This window comes from Crocodylus siamensis, chromosome 13 (genome assembly GCF_052110815.1).
Source record: "Crocodylus siamensis isolate JL-2025a chromosome 13, ASM5211081v1, whole genome shotgun sequence".
NCBI classification, from domain to species: Eukaryota; Metazoa; Chordata; order Crocodylia; family Crocodylidae; genus Crocodylus; species Crocodylus siamensis.
In genome coordinates this window covers 15928701-15939515 of record NC_143407.1, presented here as the reverse complement: position 1 = coordinate 15939515, position 10815 = coordinate 15928701, and the positions used below count along the sequence as shown (strand labels likewise).

The window sequence follows — 10815 nt, the reverse complement described above, 5'->3', positions numbered from 1 at the left end:
GAGCCCTAAGACCCACGCAAATGAGAAACCGCGTCGGTGCAGGCAGAAGGAGCTGGCCCTCTCCACAGCACAGTCGGGTCCCAGGGCTGTCGCCTACCGGTGCTGGCCTGGCACCGAGCAAGAGCCCCCGCAGAGCCAGGGCGGAGGGGGCAGGCCCAGGCCCAGGCCCGGCTCCTGGAGCTCCCCTTCCCCCTTGAGCGGGACCGAGGACAGCGGGTGCCCCGGAGCTGCCTGGCCCCACGCGAGCGGGGGCTCCCGGCGGCGCGCTCGCCACGCAGGCGGGCTGGTGGCTCTTCTGGCTGTGACGAGCCGCGCCGCCCTCCCGAGCCCGCTTCATCTTCAAAGCGCTTCTGCCCCCCGATGAATTAAGCATGCCCCCGCCCTGCTCGGGAGGGGCTGGGACCTGGAGCCCGGGCCTCTCCGCTGCCGAGGGCCGCACGGGGGAGCCGCAGCCCGCGCCGCCGCCCCGCTGCTGCCGGGAGAGGGGAGGCCGCGGGGCGGCCCCGCGGCCAAGCACCTCCCCCCGGCCGGGCCGGGCCGGGCGGGGCGGGGCGGGGCGGGGGCGCCGGCCGGGGGGAGCGCGGCGGGCGCGGCTGCTGCGCCTTTAAAGCGGCGCGCGGGAGGCGGCGGGTCCGTGGCCGGCGCCGCCGCCCTCGCCCGCGCCCGCCGCAAACTTCCCGCGCGGGGGACGCCATGGAGCGGGCGGCGGGGCCGGGCCCGGGCCCGGGCCCGACGGGGGCGCCGCGGTGAGGCCGCGCGGCCGGCCGGGCTGCGGGCAGGTGCCGGGACCGGCGGCCGGCCATGGCAGCAGCGCCGGCGCTGCGGGCGGCCGTGTCCGTGCTGTGGCAGCTGGTGGTGGCCGGCTCCTCGCTGGAGATCGGCGCCTACGACGTGGAGCGGGGCCGCGAGGCCAAGTGCCAGCCCATCCAGATCCCCATGTGCCAGGCCATCGGCTACAACCTCACCCGCATGCCCAACTACATGGGGCACGAGGACCAGCGCGAGGCGGCCATCAAGCTGCACGAGTTCGCGCCGCTGGTGGAGTACGGCTGCCACGTCCACCTGCGCTTCTTCCTCTGCTCCCTCTACGCCCCCATGTGCACGGACCAGGTGAGCACCAGCATCCCCGCCTGCAAGCCCATGTGCGAGCAAGCCCGGCACAAGTGCGCACCCATCATGGAGCAGTTCAACTTCGGCTGGCCAGAGTCCCTGGACTGCAGCAAGCTGCCCACCAAGAACGACCCCAACGCCCTGTGCATGGAGGCGCCCGAGAACGCCACGGCCGGCGAGCCGCACAAGGGGCAGGGCATGCTCCCGGTGGCGCCGCGGCCCCGGCCGTCGGGGGCCGGGGAGGGCCGGGGGCCCAACGGCCTGGGGTCGTGCGATAACCCCGAGAAGTTCCAGTACGTGGAGAAAAGCCTGTCCTGCGCCCCAAAATGCTCCCCGGGAGTCGACGTCTACTGGTCCCGGGAGGACAAGGACTTCGCCTTCATATGGATGGCAGTGTGGTCCACGCTGTGTTTTGTCTCCACGGCTTTCACAGTGCTCACCTTCCTGCTGGACCCGCGCCGGTTCCAGTACCCCGAGAGACCCATCATCTTCCTTTCCATGTGCTACAATGTGTACTCAGTGGCCTTCATCATCCGCTCTGTGGCTGGTGCCGAGAACATTGCCTGTGACCGGGAGAATGGGGAGCTGTACGTCATACAGGAGGGGCTGGAGAGCACGGGGTGCACCATCGTCTTCCTCATTCTCTACTACTTCGGCATGGCCAGCTCTCTCTGGTGGGTCATTCTGACCTTGACCTGGTTCCTTGCGGCGGGGAAGAAATGGGGCCACGAGGCCATTGAAGCCCACAGCAGCTACTTCCACATGGCTGCCTGGGGCATCCCGGCCATGAAAACTATCATCATCCTTACCATGAGGAAGGTGGCAGGCGACGAGCTCACGGGTCTGTGCTATGTGGGAAGCATGGATGTCAATGCCTTGACAGGGTTTGTTCTAATCCCACTCTCCTGCTACTTGGTGATCGGGACCTCCTTCATCCTCACGGGCTTTGTTGCCCTCTTCCATATCCGGAAGATCATGAAGACGGGAGGCACCAACACCGAGAAACTGGAGAAACTGATGGTAAAGATTGGGGTCTTCTCCATCCTCTACACCGTCCCAGCCACTTGTGTCATTGTCTGCTACTTCTACGAGCGGCTGAACATGGATTACTGGAACCTCCGGGCCCTGGAGCACGGCTGCCTGGCCTTTCCCGGCAGGAGGAATGCCAACTGCTCCTTGGAAGCCTCTGTGCCCACCGTGGCAGTCTTTATGCTAAAGATTTTTATGTCGCTGGTGGTGGGGATCACCAGTGGCGTCTGGGTGTGGAGCTCCAAGACTCTGCAAACCTGGCAGAGCCTGTGCAACAGAAAACTGGGGATGAGGACTAGGGGGAAGCCATGCAGCGGGGTCACTTGCACGGGGGCACACTGCCATTACAAAGCCCCAACAGTCATGCTACACATGACCAAGACAGATCCTTACCTGGACAATCCAACGCATGTCTAGCACAGGGTCTCTCTTTGGCGAGCCGCAGGGAGTCTGTCACGAGTAAGGGACTAGGAGGGAATGGAGTGGGCCTCCTGGGACTACTGAGTGCATGCCCAGCTGTTTTGGTCAGGAGCCTCTCAGCTGCAGGACAGGGTTAACCCGGCAACAAGCTGTTCACAAAAGAGGTGAATGGAAGAGCTGGGGGGAACGGAGGGCGAGAGGAGCTGAGAGTGAACTGCAAGGGGGTGAGTGCAAGCTGGTTTGTGGGATATGAGGTCTGTGGGACCTGAAGGGAACTTCCAGGCAGTGAGTCAAGGCCCAAGGGCTGATACCTGCTCAAACTGAACAAGTAGCTGCTTTTCCTTGAGATTGTCTCATTGCTGTTGCCAAATTCAGTGACTGTTTTCATGCTTTCTTTGAGGGGCAGGAGGGAAATAATCCAGTTCATGTTTATTTAATTCTGTAATTTATTTTAGAAAAAAAATTTTTTAATCATTAGCTGCAAGGAATGGAAAAAAAACAATAAACCCTGGATGTGCTATTTCAACTGAGCCTGGCACTGTTTGGAGGAAGTGGAGGGGTTAAAGCAGCTGCAGAGGGGACATTTGTACTCTTCAGCCCAACCAGAGCTGGGATAGGAGAGAGGTTAGACAGGCGAGGGGTCTGCACCGGCTGAGCTCTGAATGGGGTTAAGGAAAGGCATTGGCAGGTTGGGAACACTGGGGTGTCTGGCACCCTGGCCACCCACTCTGAAGGAATGGCATGCAGTCGGAGCTGATCTGGGCTCTGCCCACAAGGTAATGTGGTCTGATGGGCAGTGGTGTCAGCAGGACCAGAGGGTGACTGTTGTGCTGGTGTCAAGAGGAACTAGCGGTGCTGGGAGGGGGCAGGGGGGCAAGTGCTGGGCATGTTCCCCCCCTGCCCCATGCCTGCGCCACCTGGCCTGGCACCCATGCTCTAACATGTGGCTCCCCTTGTAGCACAGGCTCAAGTCCCCACACAGCTCTGCTGACCTGACCTGCAGTCCTCCCTGTGCTGGGCTTTCCCATGAGCTCTGCCAGGGCCCCTCACTGCACCCCTTCCCCCAGTGCCACATGCTCTTTCAGACTTGGCTGCCCCCAAACACTTACTGATCAAGTCCCAAGGCTGACCGAGGGACTTGCACATCAGCTGTCTGCTCACAGCTCATATGTCCTCCACTCTTAGCCAACACAGAGGGGGGTTGTTTCTCAGACAGGGGTCTCTGCCCACCCTCTTTCCTTAATGCCTTGCTGGGGTCCCCTCAGCCACAGCCAGAGCCAACAGGTGCCCCTCATGGCTGGCTAATGGATCCCAGCAACAAGTCCCCCCCAAGCCCAGCAGCTTCTCAGATGGACATTATTCTTGCAGCAGCCAGCGAGCGCTGGTGACCGAATGCACGTGCTCCCCAGAGAGTTCCCGCAGCTGCCAGCCAATGAGGAACAGGCCTCTGTGTGTAAATTGGTCAGACTTGGGAAGCGAGCGTGTGTGTGTATGGAGTGGGGGGAATGCAGGGACGGTCTGACTCCAGGATTATTTATTTTGTAGTGCAGTTCATGCCTCCAGGAGCCAGACTCAGCTGTGCAGCTCCCTGGAGGAGGTTCCCTTTCCCCCTCGCCTTGGCCAGAGTAGCTGCGTAGCTCCCCAGTGCTAGTTTTGGCACCCTGCTCCCTCAACCCCCTCCCTCCCCCTGCCGCAGGAGGCAGGTTTTCATGCTTAATGTCAGGCTAACGCATAATCTTTTCCATTTGCTCTCCTTAGGTGATTTGTGTTGGTACCTTGCTCTGTCGGCACTCAGTGCCAGGCGTACAAACATGCTGGGGAGAGCCAAGGGCCTTAGGACTTTGATAGCAAGAGGGAAACAAGTCACTGTCAAGGCCCAGCTGAGCCAGGGCAAGGACTCAACTCCAGGGGAGGGGGTGCAGAGCCTGGGAAGCCTGCAGGGGCAGAGGGAATGGGACTCTGAGGAGGGGTTCAGGGCTGAATGGACAGCAGGTTGTCCCTGAGCTTGAGTCTGAAGAAGTCTGGGCTGTGAGGCCAGAATGGAGAGTGGGGCTCTGAGTCGAGGGGTCCTGGTCCTGCTCTCAACTTTGTGCTGCATACAGGCCTGAGGTGTGGGTAATGGAAATTTGTGCAGCTTTATTTGTCCTCCGATCCAGTTACAATCCTGTCTTGGCTTCCCTATTGTCCAGAGAGAAACTCAACCTTCAGCTGGTGCAAATGGGCTTCCGAGGGAGGGAGGGAGCTTTCTGCAACAAGGCTTGGGGAGGGGAGCCGGCTTCTAGCGGCACGTGGAGAATTTGCTGCATAAATATCTGCATGTGTATGTGCATGTGTGTGTGCCCCTACATGTCTCTGGCAAGTAGCTTGCTTGGATGAGTGGCATGGTGTGTGGGTGCGTGTATCAGTGCATTCAGAGATGCATGTCTCAGTGTGTGCATGCAACTGCATAAGCAAATATGTGTGTTTGAGCATTGTGTCTGAGTGCCTGCAGGGGCCTGATTGACGTGGTGCCACTGAAGCTGTGGGTCACTGGGCCTGCCGTGTGTGTGCGTGTGTGCGTGCGCACGTGTGTGTTCTGTCTGTCGGCTGTACCCATGCTGCACGTGTTCAAGTGCATTGCACAGGAATGTTCCTTCTTGTGCCTGTTCTGTTTGGCTGCCTACTATCGCCTGAACACTCATTCACTTAAAGGGCATTGGATCTTCTGCTTGGGATCTTCAGTGAAGTCAGAGAGAACAGAATCAGTCCCTGAGATGAACCCCCTCACATCTGTTCCAGAAATGAACTGGGGTTGCTCTCAAGCGATAACAGGACAGCAAAACCTTCTTATTCTTGCTCTATCCTGCAGCATGGAGTAAGCCTAGATGGCAAAATCATGCACTATGTTAAAGGTGACCTGCAGAGGAGAGCGTCCATCTCGCTCAGGCCCCTTTACTTCCATCTGGCAAACAAAAAAACTGTTTGCCCAGTGAGCAGTCCTCTGCTTTGGGCCAGTCCTTGTACCCCTGTCACCCCTTCTCCAGAGCAACTAGAGACTCAAAAGTGTGATGCCTGAGCAGCTGGGAGGGGACATCTCTTGGTGGCACTGTCTAAAGTTCTGGGCTGTTTATTTCTGTTAATTCCCATCTTTCTCCAGTTTCCCCTCTAATAAACTCTTGGGAGAAAGGATATCTCTGTTAAAGACCCAGCATTTCTGCTTCATCCACTTGGGTCCTGTAGCCTTAGGAAGCCTTCCAGCAAAGCCAGACTGACATCCCAATTCCCCCAGTAGGGCATAGGGGTGTGTATGGCTAATTTATTTAGGCAAATCTTCCCATCACTTTTATATAAAAGGAGACAGTGAACATATCAACCTCCACAGCGAGTTGCTTTTGACTGTCTTAGCTATGCTAGCAGAGATGCGCCATGCAGGGGTGCAGATGGGTTCTGCAGGGAGTGCCCAGGCTCTTGGTGGTGGCAATAGGCCTGGGAGCAGAGGTAGATCAGAGGGGGGAGTAGGTCAGAGGTGAGGGGATCAAGCTGTGACCAGCCTGTGTGAGCAGCACCAGTTAACGTGGGCCATGTTCGTGCCCCAGTAATGAAAAAGTTGCTCAGATCTGCCCCTGGGGGAGAAGGACAGACCCTGGACCTGGGCATGCTTCTGCTGCTGCCCTGCAAAGGCAGAGGAGCTGGAGCAGATCCTGAGCCTTTAGCCCCATGTCTAGGTCAGCCCAAATGGTTACCACTTCTGTCTCTACCTTCTGGCTGTGGGTGGGGCAGCTGGCTTTGTGGGTGCCCTCTTCTTGCATTAACACTAGTGGGGGCTGCTGCAGTCAGACTGGAGGGCTGTCAGGGGAAGTGAGCCTGCTCCTTAGCATCCCTCAGCACCCGTGTGTTCACCTTGGGAGCTCCTCTTCCCCCTCTGGTACCTGCTGCCCTTGCCTTCTTCCTGTCCTGTGGTGTCTGAGCCCTGCTGCTGGACAGGGAGAGAGTTGCCCCATGAACACTGCCTGAGGGGAGCCCTTGTGCACATGCTACAACCAGAAGGGCATGAGCAGGTTTGCTAGGAGGCTGTGAGGGCTCCTTTGGCAGCTTGTACTGTCCTGTAGGATGGAGCTAGTGCCCCAGGGTCACTGACAGACCATCTTGACAGCCTCTCCAGTACAGAGACGTAGGTCAGTGGCTGCAGGGGCAGCAGGTCCTTTGAGGGCAGGGGCTGCTGCGTCCATCTGGCTGGGCAGGACACTCCAATGTTTCCCTGCCTGCCTTGAGAGCTGATAAAGGACCTCAGATAAAGGATCTCAGTCAGACACCAACCCCAAAGAACCACAAGATTGCCAGTGCCTCCAGTGTTGCTACTTGCCAGGCCTGGGAGATGCTCCTGCAGAGCTGCCTCCTGCTAACTCCACTGAGAATCTGAGATGCTGCCAAATGATTTCAAAGGCACTGTCCTCATCCCTCTCCATAAGGCAAAGTGTCTGAAAGCAGAGTCTGGAAATCACCAGGAAATTCCCCTCCCATCTACTCCTGGTCCCATTCCAGGATGAAGTCTCCTGGGACACTTCCAACAACACCTGTCTAGTGTGCTTGGCTCTGGAGCAAAGGGTTGCTAGAGCACCCTGGGCCATTGTCCTTTTGCCAGCTCCAGAAAGAGGCACTGGAGTGCTGCCAGCTGCAAACGTGGCTGTTTGCTGAACTAATGAGGACCGTTTATTGCCTCAATAGCACGGTGCTGCCGCAATGCCCCAGCTGTCCACGCAAGTCAGCTATTTCCATGAGCTTGTCCCAGCCCGACCTGGCTGGTGGAGCTGGCTTGTAGTGTAGGCCTCTCAGGCTGGGACAGGTGCCAACATGGGTCATGTGCCCACATGCTGAGTGCCAAGTTGATGCAGGGCTTGGCTGGGCAACGAGGGGTGCACACACCTGCCCTGATAATCTCCCATCACCTGCCTGAGGGAAGGCCTGCCTCCCAATGGCTGGAGTTCCCAGACCTGGGTGCACAGCGGTGTAGCAACAGATATTGTTGCTGCAGGTAGAATGAGAGAGGGAACGATGCACTTAGCTTTGGCATGCCAGTTAAAGCTACAGGGTGATCTTGGCAGCAGCTAATGGGGGCTGTGCCCCCTGAGCTAAGGAAACAGTAAAATCTTTTTCAATAGGATACAATACACAATGCTGACTAGACACGCTGCTGAGATATGGGCATTCCCTTATAATGGATAGTGTTGCAAATGTGGGAACTGGGAAATGAACCCTGAGGATTAGGAAATGTAGGTCTTTTATTTTATAGCTGTATTTCATAACTGTTAATAAAAGGGCTTAGGAAAGGGGGGCTCATTTAACAGTCTATGTTGTCTCATGAATCCCATAGGCACGGTGCCATCAACTTCATTGGGGATTCATAGTTTCATAGTTGGTGGGGTCAGAAGGGACCTGAGCAGATCATCAAGTCCAACCCCCTGCCATGGCAGGAAAGAGTACTGGGGTCAAATGACCCCAGCGAGGTGATTGCCTAGCCTCCTTTTGAAGACCCCCAGAGTAGGAGCGAGCACCACATCCCTTGGAAGTTGGTTCCAGATCCTAGCCGTCCTGACTGTGAAGTAGTGCCTCCTGATATCTAGCCCAACTCTACTCTCAGTCAACTTATGGCCATTATTCTTTGTTACTCCCGGTAGCGCTCGGGGGGAACAGGGACTCTCCCATAGCCTGCTGGTCCCCCTTGGCCAGCTTGTAGACAGTCACCAGATCATCTCTCAGCCTTCTCTTGTGGAAGCTTAACAGATTCAGGTCCCGTAGCCTCTCCTCGTAGGGCCTGCCCTGCTGCCCCCTGATCATGCGAGTGGCCTCCTCTGGACCCTCTTGATGCTGTGCACATCCCTCTTGAAGTGCAGCACCCAGAACTGGATGCAGTACTCCAGCTGTGGCCTGGCCAATGTTGTGTAGATGGGGAGGATCACCTCCTTGGCCCTGCTCGTGATGCATCTGTGGATGCATGACAAGATACAGTTAGCCTTCCTGACCGTGTCCCCACATTGCCAGCCCATGTTCATCTTGGAATCTATAATGACTCCAAGATCCTTTTCTGCCTCTGCACTGATGAGAAGGGAGTTCCCCAGCCTGTAGGTATGGTGCGGGTTTTTCCTCCCCAGGTGCATCACCTTGCACTTGTCGGTGTTGAATCCCATCCTGTTCTCATCTGCCCACCCCTGTAACCTGTCCAGATCTAGTTGTAGCCTGTCCCTCTCCTCCAGTGTGCTCACTTTTCCCTACATCTTAGTGTCATCTGAGAATTTGAACAAGGTGTTTTTCACCGCCTCGTCCAAGTCACTGATGAAGATGTTGAACAGTGTGGGCCTGAGGACTGAGCCCTGGGGGACCCCACTGCCCACATCCCTCCAGGTCGAAAAAGACCCGTCCACTACCAGTCTCTGGGTGCGGCCCTCCAGCCAGTTAGTGACACATCTGACCATGTAGGCATTGACGCCACAGTTGCCTAATTTTTTAATGAGTGTCTCACTTTCCTCCTGCTCTGTGAAGATCTTTCCCAGCAGCAGTGTCTGAGGGAGAGCATGTCCCCTCATGCCACTGTGCAATGTGTAAGGGGAGCATGCGCCTATGAGACCTGTCTGAGGCAGTGCCTGCCAGGGTGCACACACTCTGAGGACACACAGGCAGGTGCTGATTGTGCCTCAGAGATCAGTGAATCCCTGACTCCCCTGGCTTGATCACCTGTGCCCTTCCTGCCATGCCAGCCATAAGAGGCTCTCAGACCAGTCCACTGTGTGAGGAGAAGGGCCCACTGTAGGACCATTCTGGGCCCAGCTCCCCATGCATGGCTCTCTACACCGCTCCTGGTACAGTGCCACAGCAACACTTCATGCAAATCAGGTCATGAATTAATTTACATCCATTTCAGTTTAAGCACAAGCCAGGCTGCTTAATGCCCACGTAACTGGTCTGAGCTATTCCACATTAAGAAGGAGGGAAGACCTCTGCACTGGAGGGGGCAGCTGTGCAGGCTGGCTGTGGGGAAGAGGTGCATGCACAGCATGGGGGCAGGAGCTGCAGGGGCTCAGGAGGCAGGGGTGTGCAAGGAGTTCCTCACTGCAGGAGGGGAATGTACTGGGTGAGGAAGAAGACTGCCAGTACCTTTGCCTGTGCTTATGGATGAACTCTGTGGGTCACAGGACCATGGTGGAGAATAAGCTGTACCCACTGGGACCCAATGGGCAGCCAGGGACGCTGTGAGGTGCAAGGCCTGAGGGCTGCCAGGGGATAATTCCCCAGCCTTTTCGCAGAATTCATAAGAAGCTGGTTAGGCCAGGGCAACCAATGCTTAAGAAGGGGTTACCAGCCAGACCCCCACAGGGGTGCAGGCAGAGGGAGTGGGGAGGGGATCCTGGGCTGCAGACAACAGACCACAATTGGTGAGCAAGACTTCAAGCATCCCATGAAAAGCCATTTCCATCCCTTCTCGAGTTGTGAATGGAGACCCTAGAAAGTCTCCCTCCATCCCAAGCTTCTGTAGTCCACCAAGTCGCTCTGAACACACTGGTTAAATTTAATGGAGCTCATTAGCCAAATATGAGACCCCAGGTTAGAGAGGAGTTTGGGTCCAACTTCTGAACAGTCCCAATGTGCTCATAAAAAGAAAGCAGACGACATGAAAGGCCTGTGGGACAAGCCCCAAAATGGTAACAACTCTCCTGAGCCTCCACCAAGAGACAGAATCACCATCTCTGGGAGTGCAGAGAGAGGCTGTGTGAGCTCAGCATAGGAGGTGCTGACAAAGGCACTGCAAGGTAAAACCAGGCACAGCTGAGGCTCATTCCTGAAGGAAATGCAATGTGAAGAGTCCAGACACAGCCCAATTACAGATCCTATAACTGAGACAGCGAGTGAGCTCAGCACTCCAGCACCCACGTCCAGAATGGAGGAACTCCGTTTCAGCAGTGTGTGATCCTACTTTGCGTCCCTCCCACCCATAGGCTGTGAGAACACCTTAGTGGTGCAGCTATGACTGTTAGACTGAACAGTAGGAAAACCTGAGAAGGGTAGGATAGTTCTTGAGGTTGTTTACTAAACCCAGTACCTTTTAATTAATAAAAGTTCCTGAGGAAGATGTAGCTATTTGCTTGTACTATATATTTATAGCATAGCAGCATAAGGTGCCCGGCAGCTTGTGATCCTGGTAAACAAAACAGATGGCACTGGAGCACAAGTTGTGTTGGCATTTGTACTTTGTAGTGCCTTTTTTCTTTAGTCATTACCTCCTGT

At 56.5% G+C, this 10815-nt stretch overlaps 1 protein-coding gene across 1 annotated transcript; it reads left to right on the top strand.

Moving 5' to 3' along the window:
* Positions 1-588: 588 nt before the first annotated feature.
* On the top strand, positions 589-3085 carry FZD9 (frizzled class receptor 9). The gene has a single exon (XM_090025693.1). It carries the CDS (start codon positions 802-804, stop codon positions 2554-2556), a length of 1755 nt encoding a protein of 584 aa, XP_089881819.1. The 5' UTR covers positions 589-801; the 3' UTR covers positions 2557-3085.
* Positions 3086-10815: the final 7730 nt, after the last annotated feature.